This window comes from Oncorhynchus mykiss, chromosome 19, assembly GCF_057628025.1.
Source record: "Oncorhynchus mykiss isolate SJ-2025 chromosome 19, ASM5762802v1, whole genome shotgun sequence".
Taxonomy (NCBI): domain Eukaryota; kingdom Metazoa; phylum Chordata; class Actinopteri; order Salmoniformes; family Salmonidae; genus Oncorhynchus; species Oncorhynchus mykiss.
The window spans coordinates 27,845,632-27,865,622 of record NC_143040.1 but is presented as its reverse complement, the minus strand read 5'-3'; the positions used below and the strand labels follow the sequence as shown (position 1 = coordinate 27,865,622).

The 19,991-nt window shown below is 46.8% G+C and overlaps 1 protein-coding gene across 2 annotated transcripts; it reads right to left on the bottom strand.

Annotated features, from left to right (window-relative positions):
- Nucleotides 1–1,005: 1,005 nt before the first annotated feature.
- Nucleotides 1,006–16,375, bottom strand: LOC110497531 (uncharacterized). 2 transcript variants are annotated; one of them, XM_036954416.2, is made up of 9 exons: nt 16,006–16,375; nt 9,603–9,706; nt 9,192–9,270; nt 8,309–8,513; nt 7,668–7,739; nt 5,993–7,020; nt 4,772–5,598; nt 4,039–4,263; nt 1,006–3,851 (listed from the first exon to the last, which is right to left on the bottom strand). In XM_036954416.2, the coding sequence occupies exons 1-9, from the start codon at nt 16,098–16,100 to the stop codon at nt 3,598–3,600; spliced, it is 2,889 nt and encodes a 962-aa protein (XP_036810311.2). In that variant the 5' UTR covers nt 16,101–16,375; the 3' UTR covers nt 1,006–3,597. The 2 variants fall into 2 exon arrangements, with proteins under 2 accessions (XP_036810311.2, XP_090066837.1); XM_090210711.1 differs by having other exon boundaries at nt 8,309–8,510; nt 16,006–16,181.
- Between the last annotated feature and the right edge of the window lie 3,616 nt (nt 16,376–19,991).

Genomic DNA, 19,991 nt, shown 5'->3' with positions numbered 1-19,991 from the left:
ACAAAGCATCCTTCACTCACGCTGCCAAGCATACCCTCATAAAACTGACCATCCTACCGATCATTGACTTCGGCGATGTCATTTACAAAATAGCCTCCAACACTCTACTCAACAAATTGGATGTAGTGTATCACAGTGCCATCCGTTTTGTAACCAAAGCCCCATATACTACCTACCACTGCGACCTGTATGCTCTCGTTGGCTGGCCCTCGCTTCATACTCGTCGCTAAACCCACTGGCTCCAGGTCATCTACAAGTCTCTGCTAGGTAAAGCCCCGCCTTATCTCAGCTCACTGGTCACCATAGCAGCACCCACCCGTAGCACGCACTCCAGCAGGTATTTCTCACTGGTCACCCCCAAAGCCAATTCCTCCTTTGGCCGCCTCTCCTTACCGTTCTCTGCTGCCAATGACTGGAACAAACGGCAAACATCACTGAAGCTGGAGACTTATATCTCCCTCACTAGCTTTAAGCACAGCTGTCAGAGCAGCTCACCGATCACTGCACCTGTACATAGCCCATCTGTAAATAGCCCATCCAACTACCTCATCCCCATACTGTATTTATTTATCTTGCACCCCAGTAACTCTACTTGCACATTCATCTTCTGCACATCAATCACTCCAGTGTTTAATTGGTATATTGTAATTACTTCGCCACCATGGCCTATTTATTGCCTTTACCTCCCTTATCCTACCTCATTTGCACACTGTATATAGACTTTTTTCTACTGTATTATTGACTGTATGTTTGTTTATTCCATGTGTAACTCTTTGTTGTTGTATGTGTCGAACTGCTTTGCTTTATTCTTGGCCGGGTCGCAGTTGTAAATGAGAAAGTGTTCTCAACTAGCCTACCTGGCTAAATAAAGGTGAAATAAAAATAACATAAAAAAGCAGATATTATTGGGATGCACTCATTGTTAGTACATTGAAAGAATCAAACTTCAGAAATACGACTTGAACTTTTCAGACTTGTATAAAAACATAAAAAATCAAGCCATTGTGTAGTTTTTTTTCCCCTTTATGCATTTCTGTGAATATTTACAAAACCATAGACCTATGTACAATACCAACTCGCAAATGAACAAATAAACTACGGACAGCACAAACAAACCAGTTTACGTAATGATCATATTTTTTTATGTACACCGAAACTGGCAAGATGATAGCATGAAACAATGTAAGATTATATGTGATTATGTTAAATAAATTCAACTATCTATCAAGAGGTGTTGTGCGGTTTTAATCCAATAAGACAAAATGCCGGGTTACTTGGGGCTCCGGCAGACCTACAAAGAAGCCTAGCTCTGGTCCCGGGCGTTAGTGCGACTAGCTAAAGCTGTGAAGGCTCAAGCCGGGATTCCACCCGACCGCACTTTGTCAGCTATGCACCTTTTAAAGGCAATGTTTCCGCAAACTCTGTATATGTCGGCTTAATCGGAAATTACTTTAAAAAATGTCAAGCGTGCTATAATGCAAATCTACCACTGATCGGATTGAATGCCAGCCTAAGAGTTAGCAAGCCACACTAACACCCTGGACTAGAGCTACAAGCAGCTCATCATCTAACAGCAGTGAACGATAGAAACCAGAGTTGCTGAAAAAAGACTGGAGCTACACTGGTCAGTCTGAAAAGGCAAAACAATCAACACAAATGATGCAACAACACTGCATGTAAAAAAATAACCATAGCGTGGCATAGTATTCAGCTATGCCCACTCTTCTGAAAGATTGCCCCCCCAAAAATCACTTTGAAGAACACAGCCAAGTTAAATACAGAACTCTGCTCGTCGCAGAAGAATGGCCCGACGGCCTAATGCACCTTTTCAAAGCGCTTTTAAGAAAACACGTGCAACAGGCACAAAATAAAAGAAAGATGTCAACAACAAGAATATACTTGGTGTATTTTAGGCAAAGCAGTATTCAACTGCTGTCTTGTAGTGTTCATTTTGAAGGAGGGAGCGGGGAAAAGCCCCAAACTGACTATACAGTGTCTTAGGTAGTCCAAAAAGAAAATTTACAACACACTGATGGTGGCGTTTCCTTCCCCCCCCTTCACTCTAACCCAGGGGCTCTCTTGCTCCGCTCCTGGGGTGCAGGCTTTTGCTGCGGCTCAGCGCTATTAACACACCCGTTTTAAATAATGATCTAGCCATGGTCTTTCAGTCAGGTGTAGTTTCATCAGGTGAGTTAGTACTGGAACTAAAGCATGCACTCTCCAGGACTGGGTGTTGGAGACCCTATAACATCTTCTCAGCACTGGAAACACACACTACAGCCTCAAACCCTAATAGTGTTAACTTGAGTGTGTTCAGAAACGTCCATACAACACTTGAGTATGTCAAAAACACCGGAGTCCCAAAAAAATCTAAATACAACAATCTGTTGTACTGAACATTGTTCATCTCGTTTTCAAGCGAAAACTAAATTAAAATGTCCACATACACAACACAGGCTGTTGTCACTCCTACACAGTCACTCCTTCTCTCACTCCCCCAGTCTCTACCTCTTTTTGTCTCAGAGGACAATATATAAGTGTATCAATAGCTAGGTTTCCATCCAATTGGTGACAGATATTCTCAAATCCGCACAAAAACAATCTGTGCATTTTCCCACCAGAGACACGTTTCCATCAAATTGACTGTGCGTGATGATGTAGTGCACATACAAATACCTTTTGCTGTTAAATTCCCATGTACCAAATAAAAAAAATAAGTTAAATGGGTTTCCATCACATTTTCAACTCTACAGATGGTTTTCCCACAAAAACTGTTCTGTTATATAGCGAGTCTGCCCACTCTTGTACTGGCACGTGCGCACTGTTGGCTAGAACACACGTATAGGCTACATGAGATTATTATGGCCAAAAGAGCGAGTTTTCTTTATTTGTCAAACGGCTGCCACGCATCGATGATCACCAAAATAAGACCCTTGATATTTATTAAACAGGAGCATCAAGCTCATCACCTTGCACTTTCACCACCCTGTGAAGTTCATCCCAATGTATTTAATCTGTAGCCTAATAAACTGCATGCTTTCCTGACGCGCCGTAGTGGGAGGGCCACACATGTCATCGCGCGACCCCAAGATTACTTCGATATGATGGTTATTACATCAATAGTTCCACCGACATTTCTCGCATACTTCATTTTACCGACACAAAATATCCCACCTTGATTAGCGTATTTCGTTTTGTTGACATTTGGAAAGTGTACCGAAAAATGTTGTTTCCATCAGGCCTGTCACTACATTTTTGACCCGACATTGACCCGTACTTTACTACATAAAAAGGTTGGATGGAAACCTGCTTAATGAGATGTAGGCTACATTCCAATACCCACATTAGCGTACCACTTCAAAGACACGCCCACTACATTGCTTCCTTAAGCGTCAACTCTGTTCCTTAAGCATCAACTCTTGTTTTTGGACCGTCAGCGGAAAAAATATTACAGAGTTGACAGTCACTGCAGTAACGTTACGGAGTTGACCACGCCTCTGTTTTGGCTTCCTTCATTCCAAGTAGCACGCTATTGTGGATACTGTGGAGCTATTGTTGTGTCTGTCCATCTATCTCTCAGTCTCTCCGCCAGTCTTCTCAGCACACCATGATGGGCGTTCCGTCGTCCTCACGCCGCTGGTTCTTCTTAAGCAGCTGGATGCGGTTGTGACAGTAGAATTTGATGGCCCGCCAGTCGCGCCGGTTGGTGACCAGCAGCGGGCAGCTCTGCAGGCAGCGCTCGCAGTCGGCCTTAGCAGGCACGCGCAGCTCGGCGATGTTGCAGGTCAGGTGCTCCTCCACAGCGGCGCGCTCTGCGTCCGACCACGGGCGCTTGAGGACGCCGCGTTTTCCTGTGCGGGGAGGGGGTGGGTTAGTACACACAGGGATGGATCTGTGTAGACATGTCTTTGTGGCGGGCTGTATACAGTACACACACACTACTGTGTACATACACACACACACACACACTTACTTCTGTATTGGTCTTGAATGTCTCAGCTCTTTCGGAGTTTGAGTATGGAATGAAAACACACACACCTGATTTGGGCCCACCTGAGCCTCTTCTGCGGCCGGGGAGCGAGGGGGAGAGGGGCGATGTGGAGGAGGGCGTGACCTTGAGTTTCCTGGCACGCGGCGTCCTGCTGTTTGTCCTGCCCTTCCTCACCATCAGCAGGCTAGGAGAGGCCACCTCGCCCTTCTCCTTCCGCCCCTCGCCGTCAGAGTCGCCCTCCGAGTACGAGTCGGCCGAGTTGCCTGACATCACTGTAAGGGGAGAAAGAGAAGGGTCAAATACATGTAAATGTTTCTCAACTTTAACTACAACGCTTGTCCTCATCATACTAAAGGGCAGTCCAAAATGAACAATCATCATGAGACAACGCTAAACTGTTTAACCCTCTAGAGGTGATTGACCGAAATAACATCATAAAAAAAAAAATCCCCATCAAAATGTCAGTTTAAGCTAGAGATATCTTTTTCAATCCACCGTATCCGCCGATGTCGCACTTCCGCATCTGCGGTGAAAGGTGGCAGAGCCAGAGCGGTGTTTGTCAGACCATGAGACATCCCGAAAATTGGTCGTCTCTTCTGATCGGTTTGACCTACAGCTAACCTTTCTCTAACGGTCATCATGTTTTGTTCCATCCGTTCCATTATATCAAGCAGGTTGAATCAAGCGTACTTAATACACAGTAAAGGAGAGAAAATTATCTCCACTTCTAGCTTGACTATTCAGGCCTGACGTACATGTTAATCCTCAGTGTCTCCTTACCGTCAAGCTCCAGACAGATGTGGTGGAGGCTCATCCCCCGGAACAGCACGCCGTCTCTCTCCCCGCACAGCACCACGCGCCCCACTCTACCCATCAGCCCCGGGTCGTGGCCAATCCCGCCGCAGCTCTGCGTCACGTGGTACTCACGCTCCAGGAAGTGTTCCAGGCGCTCTACGGCGTTCCCACCCGGCTGTCCTGGCTCCTCCCCCTCGCCAAGCAATAGCAGCTGCGTCAAGATGGCGACCTGGCGCCGGACTCGGGTCTGGGTGAGGGCGCGGGGGTTCCGGGTGCCACTGGAGCGGGCCAGGCTCCGGAGGAGGTCGGTGCCACGGAGGGGGGTGGCTGGGGAGTGGTACGGCCGGGCGAAGACGTACGGGTTCTGGGGATCGACGCCGACATCTTGCCTGGTCTGGAGGAGGAGTTCCAGACACGGCTCGCAGTGCGGTGGCAGGATAAGAGGTTGGACTCTTCCTCGTTTGCCCTGGACACCTACTCGAGGCAAATGTGGAAGCACGAGACGCTCAAAGGGCGAAAGCGATGCCTCCAGGGGTGTGAGGGCGGGCGGGGCACCGGGGGGCACTGGCACGGGGCACTGGGGGGTGACACGGGAGCGGTATTCGGCTATGGCCAGTTTGGAGACCTCGCACTCGCGGCGACGATTGTAGAGTATGAGCAGGGCGAGGGAGGAGTGGCACAGGAGGCGCCAGGCCTCGGCGGATTGGAGCTGGCGGGACAGGGAGAGGAAGGCAGAGTGCTGGAGCCTGCGGAGGTAGAGGACCAGGGAAGACAGGGAGGAGAGGAGGGGCAGCATGTGGAGACGTCCCGAACTGAGGGAGAGGGAGGGAAGAAGCGAAAGAATGAGGGAGAAAGGAGAGGGAGAGAGATTAGTTTCAATTGCAGGCGTCAGTTATTAATTTATTCAAAGCACAACAAAAAAATAAACATCTATTTAAAGTATGTACTATACTCATAACATTTAATATATTGATAACATCACATCAGCAGTTTGGAGTTAATTATAAGTCCGTTTCAGTTGACTGATTTAGTCATCTAATTAAAGCATGCTAAAAGCATTCCTGCTGTTTCACATTCTCAATTCTAAAGCTGAGCAGCAGTTCAGTTTGCTGGCACTTTGCTGATCCATCAACTACTTTCTCAATATCCATTTGATGAGGTGAATCTGTCATTTAGGTGAACGAGTCCTTTAATGGAGTACCTCACCTCAATAACTCCTTCTCCTTATCCTCCGCTCCACTGTCGTCTTCCATCATACCGTTCGCCTCCTCCTCTTCTTCATTTTCATGCTCTTTCGGCAGCCGTTCCATCTCCTTGGGCGTCTGCTGAAAGACGTGGGGAAAAGCCGCCTCTGCCTCTTCTTTGGGCTTCACCACCTCAACTTCCACCAGATCGTTCTCCTCTTCCTCCTCTTTTTCCTTCTTCACTTTGCGCAGTCCCGCCTTTCTGGGCGGGTTCACAGCCGCCGGAGGCGGGCTTCTCTTCAGAACGGACACGGCCACCGCACTGCGCCCTCGGGGTGGAGTCAATACCAGGGGGGAGGAGTTTCCCCCAACGGCGGAGGAAGGGGATTGGGCGGCCGGACGTTGAGGAGACAGGGAGAACGCGGTGCCGCCCCCCGGTGGTGGCTTGTGGGAGTTTTGCTCCACTCCTGATGATGACCGAGGTTGCTGCTGGGACTGTGTGTGGTGTGTGGCGTGCGCGGCCGCCAGGTGGGGCATAAAGCGCTCGATGAGCGCGGCGCGGATCTCAGGCTGGTTGGTGTGGTGCTTGTCCAGGTGGCGCCCCAGTGAGCGGAAGTGGCGGCCGCAGTAGGCGCAGCTCAGCTTCTGGGGGGGCACGCCCATGCCAACCCCCCTGGCGATGTTAATACTGATGTTCGCCGTCGTGTTGGGCCCCAACGGAGCGGGGGATTTGAACAGAGAAGGGCGAGAAGAGGTGGAGGAGGAGGGAGGGGGGGAGAAGGTGAGGGGGCGGTATGAAGAGGAGAGGGGAGGGCGGCCCGGGGATGTCCGGTGAGGGGTGGTTCTCTTTTTGGAAGGTGTGGTGGTCCGGCGGCGTTTTCGGCGGCGAGGTGTGCGTCTCTGACCCCCGTCCTCGCCCTCCTCATTCTGGGGATCCGAGTCGCTGGCGTTGGAGTGGGAGAGGGGGGAGGAAGAGGGGGACAGGGGCCAGGAAGGGGTGAGGTAGTCCTGGGCTGAGAGAGAGGAGGGCACAAGCCCGGATTCTTCCTCCTGAGAGAGCGAGAGAGAGAGAGAGAGAGAGAGAGAGAGAGAGAGCGAGAGAGCGAGAGAGCGAGAAAGAGAGAAAGAGAGAAAGAGAGAAAGAGAGAGAGAGAGAGAGAGAGAGAGAGACAAGAGAAATAATGAGGGAGAGAGAGAGACAAGAGAAAGAATGAGGGAGAAAGGAGAGGGAGAGAGACAGCGAGACCGAGAGATGAGTGGTGTTTGAGCCAGTTGTGTGAGTAGAGTACAGACAAGTACATAAGACAGACTGTTTAGAGCAGCGGTTCTCAACCCTGGTCCCGGGGACCCAAAAGGGGTGCATATTTGCGTTTTTCCTTAGCACTGCACACCTGATTCAAATCATCAAAGCTTAAAGCATTGATGATGAGTTGATCGTTTGAATCAGCTGTGTAGTGCTAAGGTAAAAACTAAAATGTGCACCCCTTTGGGTCCCCGGGACCAGGGTTGAGTACCACTGGTTTAGAGTGCCTGAATGAGGAGTGTCCATTGAGTGAGCAATACTAGTATATTACAACCGTTGAGGGTATATTAGACAGGTGCATGGAGTGTAGACATATAAAACAAGCACATCAGTATAATATTGAGTGTTGTAGAAATATAGTAGGTGTATGTAGGCAACAGGCATATTTTCGTACCTTTTTGATACGGTTGTTCTCAGGGTCAGCGATACACTCATATCTCCCTGAGGAGACAGTACCACGGAAACCCTGGAGGGATACAGGCTCCATTAACATCCATTAATTACCCCCCCAGTGCTGTCAATCAGGCGGTCAAACCAATTACAGTAGCTACTCAAAAAGCAGTAGATACTATAATCAGTCAAATACAGTAGTCAGCCCAGGTGAAAAGACCCAGATATGTATTACGGCGCAAAATACAATGACTCAACGACTTCTGCGAGGAAAAAGAGGATCATTTCATCAAGGTAAAAGTAGACAGCGCAGAAATGTGTTGCACGTGATCCAGTCGCTAGTTGCAGTACTTACAACTTGCCTCGCATAAACAAATCATGGATATTGTGGCATACTGTCTATTCAAAATGTAACTATTTTGTAGTTATTTCGCTCACTGCATGTGATTTTTTCCATTAGGAAATGTAAGCTGTACGTTGACTGCACTTGACTTGCATTTACAGTCCACTACATCCCAGGCTATATCGGGAACCAGCCAGCGCTATGGCTACAGTTACTTAGGCTCTAACAGGTACATCCTCATGGTTACTCACCATGGCAACAGTTACTTAGGCTCTTACAGGTATGTCGCCATGGTTACTCACCATAGTGTTGTCTCCCCACTCGGTCAGGCTGTAGTCAACGGTGATCTCCTCTCCCTTGGTGATGTCTCGGATCGCTATGACGACCAGACGCACCTGGCTCCCACAGTGTACCTCTCGGATGCGGCAGTTTGGAGGAGGGGGGTACATCACTGCCGCCCCCCTGCCCCCGCTGGATCCCTCCTCACCCAACTCTGAAGACCCACTGCTGAAAGGGGGGAGGGAGGAAGAGAGATGGGGAAAGAGAGAGAGAAGGAGAGGGAGGGAGGTAGATAGATCAGCACACGTGGACCTATGCATACAAAATCAGCAAAAATTGTGTCTGCTATCTGAAGCTAAGACACACACACACAAAGCTACCCCACGGAAAACAGCACAACTATACAAAACATTAGGAACACCTGCTCTTTCCATGTCATAGACTGACCAGGTGAAAGCTATGATCCCTTATTGATGTCACTTGTTAAATCCACTTCAATCGGTGTAGATGAAGGGGAGAGACAGGTTAAAGAAGGATTTTTAAGCCTTGAGACATGAATTGTGTATGTGTGCCATTCAGAGGGTGAATGGGCAAGACAAAAGTTTGCCTTCGAAACGGGTATGGTAGTAGGTGTCAGACGCTTTGTGTCAAGAACTGCAACGCTGCTGGGGTTTTCCCGCTCAACAGTTTCCTGTGTGTATCAAGAATGGTCCACCACCCAAAAGGACATCTAGCCAACTTGACACAACTGTAGGAAGCATTGGAGTCAACATGGGCCAGCATCCCTGTGGAACGCTTTCGACACCTTGTACTATACATGACACACACAATAAAAAGTACACAAATGTTATCAATTAAAAAACATTTTATCATAAAAATAACACCATGAAATAAAATCACACTTACCAGATCTGAACAGGGTCATTGATGTAGCATGGGCCATCCAGGGTTGGTCGTTTGTTCTCTGCAGCCCCTTTACCATTACCTGAGAGAAGAGTATAAAAGGATTACACACGAGCACACAAGCAAATGCACACAGACACAGATGCACGACTGCACACACACACACTGACACGCTCGAAAGGACACACACACACAAGGTCATCACCCTTTCCCCACCTAAACACATATGCACATCTCACACACAAACACAGTCAGTCACACAAACATTTATATAGGTCAGCACACACCCCCACTCTTCCACCCATAACTCGCACAATCCCGGACGCATGCACACACACTCAAAAGGACACGCACTACACAACTATAAGACACACGCGTCAACAGAAGAATCGTCCCTAAAGGACAAACACACACCTGGACCGTAGCTGTGTTCGGAGCTCTCCTCCTCATCCTCTGTTACAAAGACGCGGTCGCACACTTTCACCGGCGTTCCCTTCCTTTTCCTCCCACAACCGCGTCTGTGGAACACACACAGAGAGAGAGAGACAGAGAGAGAGGGAAAGACAGAGAGAGAGACAGAGAATAATTTTATCAATGCCCCAGGCGGACCAATCTTAACATCAATCCGGTAGGAAAAGCAATCAATACACTGATTACCAATAGGAACCCCGTCTCAATTTCTGTATCCAATTACTTTCAACCAATAACAACTGAATCATTGATTCATTTAGACTATGCTGAATGCTGACTGGACAGAATTTGGGCAGAATTGGGCCAAATTCTTACTGGGTAAATTGGTGTTGAAGGGACATTTGTGAAACAAGCCACAATACAAGACACTGATCCAAGGTCTGTGTTGAGTTTCACTCCACTACCAGGGATTCAGGATACAGGGATGGTAAACTGATCCAAGATGTGTGCTACGGTGCAGATTCTAGCCATAGCGTAAAGCCACTTGTAAGTAAGAGCAGAGGATACACTAGGAGCTGATCTGAGCTAATCTTTCTTTGCCTCAAGCCTAGCCGTAACCATTCAAATCCAAGCACTAGAAACTGGCTTTGGATCAGTGTGATTTAGGGCAGTTTTTCTACACACACACTGTTTTCTGTAATTCTTTCTATTTTTTCCTTACATGACATTGAACGCTCTTAAAACTAGGCCATAGGAAGACAGTGCCTTGGTTTCTCAAGTGTTCATTACTGCATGTGTGTTTGTGCGTGTGTGTGTGAGAGGTGTATGTGAGAGAGCGAGAGAGAGAGACTCTTTGAGCAGAGATATCAACCAGACTCGCTGTCTTTGTATTGATCTGCCCCTCGCTCTCCATCTGGACTCGTGATAACGTGTGTGTGTGTGTGTGTGTGTGTGTGCGCGCGTGCTCGCCTGCACTTTCTTGTGTGCACACTCTCTCGTGTGAGTGTGTATGTCTGCATGGTCACTCATGTATGCCCATACTTTTGTCTACTAAGCTTGGGCCTAGTTGCTCTTTCTTAAAGTAACAGCGTTCTTTTAAATGCTTTCCACCCATTCCCCATTGTATAAGGTAATTTACATTATAAGAGGCATTAGCAACAACTGATTTACATACAGTACAGTGGTTCATAGTGTATATATATATATATGTGTGTGTGTGTGTGTGTGTGGTACAGTACCACAGCCTTTCTAGCCTGGTCAATTCTTCCCGTTAGGTTGCATACACTACATGGACCAAAAGTATGCGGACACTTGTTCGTCGAACATCTCATTCCAAAATCTTGGGCATTAATATGGAGTTGGTCCCCCCTTTGCTGCTATAACAGCCTCCACTTTTCTGGGAAGGCTTCCCACTAGATGTTGGAACATTGATGCGGGGACACAAGAGCATTACGCTTCGATCACACCGACAGCGCCATCGCATATTTGGTTCACCAGAATTTCATTAATTTCCAATGAAACACTGCGTTTGGCCTGCAGCATTGCGTCGCAGAGGCAGTTGCAGTGTGTTCGGTGTGGTGCATACGTTGAATTTATCAAACGTATGCATCAAACTGTATGCATAGGTGTCTTGACGGAAATGGTAGCAGAAGATGAACGTTGAACTTTTGTTGCAGACATATCCAGATGACGCTGCGTACTATTTGGCGCAAGGACACTGTCGGTGTGATCGAAGTGTTAGTGAGGTCGGGCACTGATGTTGGGCGATTACGCCTGGCTCGCAAGTCGGTGTTCCAATTCATCTCAAAGGTGTTCGACGGGGTTGAGGTCAGGGTTCTATGCAGGCCAGTCAAGTTCTTCCACACCAATCTCAACAGACCATTTCTGTATGGACCTTGCTTTGTGCACGGGGGCATTGTCATGCTGAAACAGGAAAGGGCCTTCCCCAAACTGATGCCACAAAGTTGGAAGCACATAAACATCTAGAATGTCATTGTATGCTGGAGCATTAAGATTTCCCTTCACTGGAACTAAGGGGCCTGGCCTAAACCATGAAAACAGCCCCAGACCATTATTCCTCCTCCACCAAACTTTACAATTGGCACTATGCATTGGGGCAGGTAGCGTTCTCCTGGCTTCCGCCAAACCCAGATTCGTCCTTCGCCAGATGGTGAAGCGTGATTTGCTTCAATTATTTATTTTTTTTACTTAAAAAAATATATTTTGTCATTTAGCAGATCTTATCCAGAGCGCATGAGTGCAAACATTTTCATTCTGGTCCAACCGTGGAAATCAAACCCGCAACCCTCGGCGTTGCAAGCGCCATGCTCTACCAACTGAGCCACACGGGACCTCCAGAGTCCAATGGTGACGAGCTTTACACCACTCCAGTTGACACTTGGCATTGCGCATGGTGATTTTAGGCTTGTTTGTGGCTGCTCGGACACGGAAACCCATTTCATGAATCACCTGACAAACAGTTATTGTGCTGACGCTGCTTCCAGAGGCAGTTTGGAACTCGTAGTGAGTGTTGCAATCGGGGACAGACGATTGTTATGCGCTTCAGGATTCGGCGGTCCCGTTCTATGAGCTTGTGTGGCCTACCACCTTGCGGCTGAGTCGTTGTTGCTCCTTGCCTTTTCGCTTCACAATAACAGCCCTTATAGTTGACAAGGGCAGCTCCAGCAGGACAGAAATTTGACAAACTGACTTGTTGGAACGGTGGCATCCTATGACGGTACCACCGTTGAAAGTCACTGAGCTCTCCAGTAAGACCATTCTACTGCCAATGTTTGTCTATGAAGATTGCATGGTTGCGTGCTCGATTTTATACACCTGTCAGCAACGGTGTGGCTAAAATAGCCAAATACACTAATTTTAAGGGGTGTCCACATACTTTTGTTTATATAATGTATTTCCTAACCAATATGTTCCAATGGAATTTTGCTTATATCTCCTTGATGGTTTTAAGGGTCTTTAAATACAGCAGGGGGGACAAGTGTGAAATTGTCTACTACTATGTGTGTTTGTGAATTCTACATGATTCAATGCACTACGACCACACATTATATAGTGCACTACTTTTGACCAGGGACCAGTTACGACCACGGCATATCGCCAGTCTCTTGGATTTATCATGACATGTTTACGTAAGCCCAACCAGGATTGAGGAAGTAAGTCCATAGGAGTGTTTCTCTTGGTGATAGTCCATTGTGTGTGTGTGGTCTATTCTAGCACTGTCTAATCAGATGTCTCTCTTCTCCATTCCATATGTCCTTCACTCTATCAATCTCTTTCTCTTCCTACCATTGATTCTCTCCATTCCCCTATCCCTGAACATCTCTCCCTCTCCCACTAACAAACACACTCTCACACACACAGCCATCATCCTTTACCAACCCACATACAAATATACAAACAAGTCCTCACTCAAGACCAACATGTGCACACACAAAAACACACCCTCTCAGGCACACACACATTCTCTCCAGCCAAGCTCACATGCACGCACACACACCCCTCCCCCTCTCTAAAGCTCACATGCTCGCTCACACACACACACACACACCTTCTCTCTCAAATATCCAAACCCACAGTCTCATGTTCCCTCTCTCTCACACACACAAAATGTACACACACACACACAAAAAAACACACACATACAATCTGCACCATACACACTCCTAGACTTCTTCATTTTTCCTGCAATACACCTATTTTCTCACTCTAACACATACACTCAATCTCCAGAACACATGAGCCATCTATTTCTCTCATAAACGACAGTACTTTTTAATACACACTCCCTCTCACACACTACACGAGTCTCCATAAGGCACGCATGCACACACTCACGCAATCCTCTTCGCACACTCTCCCTCCTCCATGGATAACATTCTCTCTACACGCACACTCCCACCCTCCCCCCACTCAGTCACACACACACTGTCCTTCCCTCTTTCATAAACAAAGTAGATGCATAAATACTCTCCTTTCCTGTCTCGTACACACAAGCAAACACACTGCCCTGTCTAAGTCACACACACACACACAAACCTTCTCTCTGTATCCCCCTTTCACACACACCCTTCCCTTTTTCTCTCTGCCTGCAGAACACACACACACACACACACACACACACACACACACACCCTTCTCCCTCTGCCTCCAGAACAAACACACACAGACACACACATTCTCTCTCCTGCTTGCTCTCTCTCACACACACACACACACACACACACACACACAAAGCCTTTTTTTCCCTTCCCAGACAGACACTCATTCTCCCTCCCTTCTGTTTCAAAAGTGCACGCACGCACGCACAAACACACACACACACACTTCCTCACCCTCTCTCCATCACACACCCTCCCCTTCTCTTTCCCTCTCACACACACCCTCCCTCATCTTGCTCTCTTCCCTTTAAACACACACACACACACACACACTCTCCCTCTCGGTGTGTGTGTGTGTAACTCACCCCCCCCCTCTCTCTCTTCGTCACAAACACACTCTACCCCTCCATTTCTTAAAGACAGACACACACACTTTCCTTCACCCGTCTTCACTGTCAGTTTAAAATAACTAAACAAAAACTCAAATCTCTCACACACACAAAATATGATACCACAAAATGTTAGTCTCTTACTAAACTATTCTTTCTACTTAGAAGACAACACACTAATGGAAAGTCAGAAACTCACTCTCTCTCTCTCTCTCTCTCTCTCTCTCTCTCTCTCTCTCTCTCTCTCTCTCTCTCTCTCTCTCTCTCTCTCTCTCTCTCTCTCTCTCTCTCTCTCTCTCTCTCTCTCTCTCTCTCTCTCTCTCTCTCTCTCTCTCTCTCTCTCTCTCTCTCTCTCTCTCTCTCTCTCTCTCTCTCTCTCTCTCTCTCTCTCTCTCTCTCTCTCTCTCTCTCTCTCTCTCATCCCCTTTGCTTTATCCCTTCTACAAACACACACAACCCACACATTTCTTGGTTACACATAAACACACTAGTCCCTCACACAGACCACTCCTCTCTCACACACACCCCACAAACAAACACTCATACACCCTCCCCCACTAAGCAACACACATGTATGCACAAACACACTCTTCCCTCCCCTTCCCTGTACCTCTCTCACACACTTCCCCTCTATCCCTCCCTCCCTCACACACACGCACACACACACTCCCCCTTTATTACACAAATATGCTCACCCTCACGTACACACATGTCCTTCACAGTCTCTCTCACAGCTCTCTCCTCACACACACTCTCCAAAAAAACACACCTTATTTATTTTTTCTCTCCCCTTTTCCTCACACTGCAGCTCTCCCCCAGCCCTTCTCTCACACAATCTCTGAAAAACACACCTTTTCACTTTTCCCCCCTCCTCTCCCTTACACACACACACACACACACACACACTCTCTCTCTTAAACACACACACACACTCATATACACACAACTCCTCCCCTCCTTTCTCTCTCACACACACTCCCTCTCTTAAACACACACACACACACACACACACACCCTCTCTTAAACACACACAACTCCTCCCCTCCTTTCTCTCACACACATTCATCCACACATGCCACCCCCTCTAGCACACACACCACCCCCCCCTCTCTCTCTCACACACACACACACTCTCTCTGTGCTCATTCCTCTCACACACACTCTTGTTCTCTTTGTCACACAGTCTCTGCATACAACACGCCCCCCCCCCCTCACACACACATACTGTGTCTGTCACGCACACACTCTCCCCCTCTCCAACACACACTCTCCCCCTCTCCAACACACACCATTCCCCCATGCCATACACACACACTGTGTGTCTCTGTCACGCACACACTCTCCCTCTCTCCAACACACACACTCCTCCCCCTTGCTCACACACACACACACACACACTCCCCTTTCCCTCCTCTCTATCTCACACACACACAGTGCTCATTCCTTTCTCTCACGCTCTCTCCTCTCCCTGTGTGTGAGCTCTCTCTTCTCACACAACCACACACAATTTGATAACTACACAAGTACAGTAGTTGCTAAATTTGCTAGCTACTATAGCTCGTACAGTTCTCTCTCACACACACACACACACGCACACACACACACACACACACACACACACACACACACACACACCGTTATATTTATAGCTGCTTTGTGAAGTGGGTAGCAACTATTGCAACTAATGAACACTAGACTATAATTTATACTGGTTTCTCACACAATGTCTCGCACAGAATACGTTAATAACGAATGTGTTACGCATTACAACTTTCCTTCAACACCGCGTTAGCTCAAACACGCCATCTAGCTCGCGCTGTCACACGGTCACCTCAGAAAAAATACCTTTAAATGTCGCCATGGCAACTAATTAACTAACTGACTGACTAAAACCCTCACCCCCGAGGTGTTGGCGCCGGTTTGGTTCCCTCTCCGTCGCTGTCCAGGGTCGGTGGCTCACGGTAGTCGAAGAGCGAGCGTACGGTCTCCGCCATGTTAAAAACCGACTAGTCTTCTCCGTCAGTTTCTCGCTCTCCGGCTCTCTCGACTGGCTCACCCGAAGGTTATTCTAGCCACTCCCATTGCCTCAGAGCGGAGGGATGAACAAACACATCAACAACACGCTACTAAACGATACGTTTAGCTCACATAGTGTTTAGCTCATATATAACACGTAGTTGGTGACTGTTAAAAAAAGAAGAACATCCACACATTGTGGTAGTAGTGTCGTTTAAAGGGAGTGTGCTTAGAATGCTGATTCTTTGGAAGTGCGGTAAAGATCCAACCCTACATATATAAGCAATGGACTCGTCCGCGGAGAGAGGACGAAAAAAAATTGTTGTTGCCTACTGCCTACCCGTTTCTAGGGGAAGACTTGATTATCTTGTTAACCCTAACTGGAAGAAGGGGAAACAGCATCTGTCTTGGTCTCTTTCTGGATTCACCAGCGAATTTAAACACGTTTTCTTGCTGGGAGTAATGTTATTACCTCTGCAAGAACTCCAAGATATCACCAGAGTTAACTGAATTAAACTGCTGGGGCAACTTGATTCTGCTCAGTAGCGCCATCTAGTTTATTACCCTACATCAACGTTATTTACCAGCACCCCTATCCTTTCTCCAGTTTAAGTTATTCTGGTACAATCAGCGGCGATTTTAGCAAGTAAATCTTGGTGGGGCAAAAAAATAAATAAATTGGGATGCATGCCTGCAAAACCACTACAAAACACAACACTAAACAATACATGAATTGCACTACAACGGTGACAAACGGTGCCCACAAACTGTAACGGCCTACATAAAGCTGTCCCAACAGCAGAGTCCCAACACCTTACCACTGCTACACCTGGCTATCATCAGAGCCTTATCTGGCAGTGAAACAGTTCATTCAGCCCGATTTACTGCCTTTGAAAAAAACATAGCTGATATGGCTGACTTGCTTAACCAATGTGGTTGAGATGTACAAACCATGGCATAAAAGGGATAACAAGCGGATAAGTGGCAATCCATAATTTCAATAGAACTATTTATTCAGCACTTTTGAAATGGGCCGTTCTTACAGTGTTCTCCCTGTACACCAAGTCAGAGCCGTAGTATAAATAAAGGGGGCATATAAGCAGACAATGAAAGCTCTTATAATATTCAATGATTATATTTCTCAAAAACAGGTTATAGGCTACATGTGCACCACCAAGTCAGCACAGTCGGCGAAATTAAGAGGTGAAAATAGACTAAATTATTAGGGTGAGGCACATAGGCTACTAACAGCTTACTACACAACATACACTTAGTATTACTTTCTTAGCTACAGTATACAGTATATCTCCCTGTTATATTACATCATTTATGCAGAAGCATACAATACATTTTTGGATTCACCTTGTTGTGCTGTGCTCACTTGAACAAGAAGGTGGTGTGGCGGTCCTTCGTGTGCAAATTTTGTCATCAAACTTTGTCATCAAAGTCTGCCATTCTCTGGATTTATGGTGGTTTCAAGACAACTGGGAACAACAACAACAAACATTTGAATCATGATGACGTCAGTGATCTTCAGGTTGTAGTTCTAGAAAGAGGCCCGAGTTCCAGATTTACAATTGCGAGTTGGATAAAAGTTCCCAAAGTTTCCCAGTCGTAGCCCAATTGTCTTGAACTCATTAAAGTCAGATTTTGCAGTTCCGAGTTAACAATTGTTTTGACCGCAGAACATTTCATACTTTGTTGACAGCATGACCAATGTTGAATGTTTATAATTTTAAACTAGGAAAAGAGACTCTCAATCTTAGACTTGGGACCACACAGCCATTCCACTGAATAGCAGGCTAATGATTGTTTTGCAATGCTTGCAGTTAGCCACTGATTCCTTCCAAACCACTCATTGTTGAATTTGCGATTTCCAACTTGTTGTGTAATGTTTATGTCCAATGGCCGATGAGCACCGATACGTTTTATCTATAATTTCTCTTCATTATTTCTCTTCATATGACAAAGAATAAAAATGATTTGCCAGTAGATTGTTGACTTGATTCATAATGATGACTGCTAATTAAGATTTTGAAAGTACGATGTTGACTTGATCAGTCCAATTAAATCTATTGTAGATATAACGTGATTTTATGTTATTTTATTTTTATGTAACTTTTATTTAACTAGGCAAGTCAGTTAAGAACAAATTCTTATTTACAATGATGGCCTACCCCGGCCAGACCCGGATAATGCTGGGCCAATTGTGCGCCGCCCTATGGGACTCCCAATCACGGCCAGATGTGATTCAGCCTGGATTCAAACCAGGGACTGTAGTGATGCCTCTTGCACTGAGATGCAGTGCCTTAAACCACTGCACTACTCGGGAGCCCAAATCTGTGGCCAGTGACCTTGAGCCTTCTTAGATAGGCACTTCTAATGTAACTCTATGGCAGCACCCAAGGGGCTTGAATTTTCAAGGTCTACCCTTAGACTTGGCAGTGACGTAGTGTCCCTATGAGTGACAGAACACTGAGCCAATCACGGCGCAATACTCCGTATTTTCTGCTGGCTTGCCCCATCATCACAGAAAGCACTGAGCTAGGCTGAAACACCTAACTTTTGGAGCTGCCTTACACGAGAAACAAAAAAGTGACCATGTTTGAATGCGGCTTTATTAAAATATTTTTTTACATTATTTGCAAACTGATATGTGACACATATTAATGCCAAAATAACATGCAAAACAGGCAAGCCCCCCCCCCCCCCCCCCATTAAAAAAACAAACACTTCTTGCACAAAATGTGGGGCTCAAAACAGGTGTGACTCTGCCCCACCTGCCCTGAATGACGGGTCGCCACTGGTTACAATTACCATTGAAGATGGACATAGGCTCACGTAACCATTCTCTGCTATCCCTTTTAGGGCTCCCGAGTGGTGCAGCGGTCTAAGGCAGTGCATCTTAGTTCTAGAGGCGTCACTACAGACCTGGTTCAATTCCAGGCTCTATCACAACCAGCCGTGATTGGGAGTCCCATAGAGCGGCGCACAATTGGTATGGCAATGTCTGGGTTAGGGCTTGGCTGGGGTAGGCTGTAATTGTAAATAAGAATGTTTTCTCAACTGACTTGCCTATATAAAGGTTGAATAAAAAAATACAAGTGAATAATAGGTGAATTCAGGTCTCTAAAAAGTTGAAAAGTCACACTGACCACTTTATATTTGTCAGGTTGGATTGACATATTTCATTTGTAAGCTAATATATTTAATTTGTGAGCAGTGGTGTGTGTAGCCTCCTGTAAGATGAGAAAATTCACTGTGCGCTCTCATCCACGTGCACATACACACACGTCAAACAATAGTCACACACACACAAGCCTTTATAATAGAAGAGTAGGCTAACATAATTTTCCTACAAAAGGCACCGGCATATTTTGTTGCACCGTAACACACACAAACACACACTACGCACATATTTTCCCTGACATACAGTACAGATATTATTGCACTGTAACACACACACGAATACACACACACACAGATACACACATACACACACACACACACACACACACACGCACACACACACACGCACACACACACACACACACACACACACACACACACACACACACACACACACACACACACACACACACACACACACACACACACACACACACACACACACGCGCCATTTGCAGAGCTCCTCTCTCCCCCTCTATCTCTGTCAGACACACACAAATACACACGCACAGACACACTCATTCTCCCTCCTACGCAAGCGCACAGACAGACACACGCACACACACAGCCAGACAGACACACACATACACGTTTCCCTCTCTCGCCTTTCACACACACAGCTCTCTCATACACCCATCCCCCTTTCTTTCTCACACACACATGTCCTTTCTCTCTCTCTC

Bases quoted from the DNA above. Each gene is read 5' to 3' on its own strand.
- LOC110497531 (XM_036954416.2), bottom strand. From the start codon at position 16,100: ATGGCGGAGACCGTACGCTCGCTCTTCGACTACCGTGAGCCACCGACC. The intron at 9,271-9,602 runs GTGTGTGTTTGT...CTCTTCTCTCAG, and splicing joins CGAACACAGCTACGGTCCAG to GTAATGGTAAAGGGGCTGCA. The intron at 7,740-8,308 runs GTGAGTAACCAT...GTATCCCTCCAG, and splicing joins AGTGGGGAGACAACACTATG to GGTTTCCGTGGTACTGTCTC.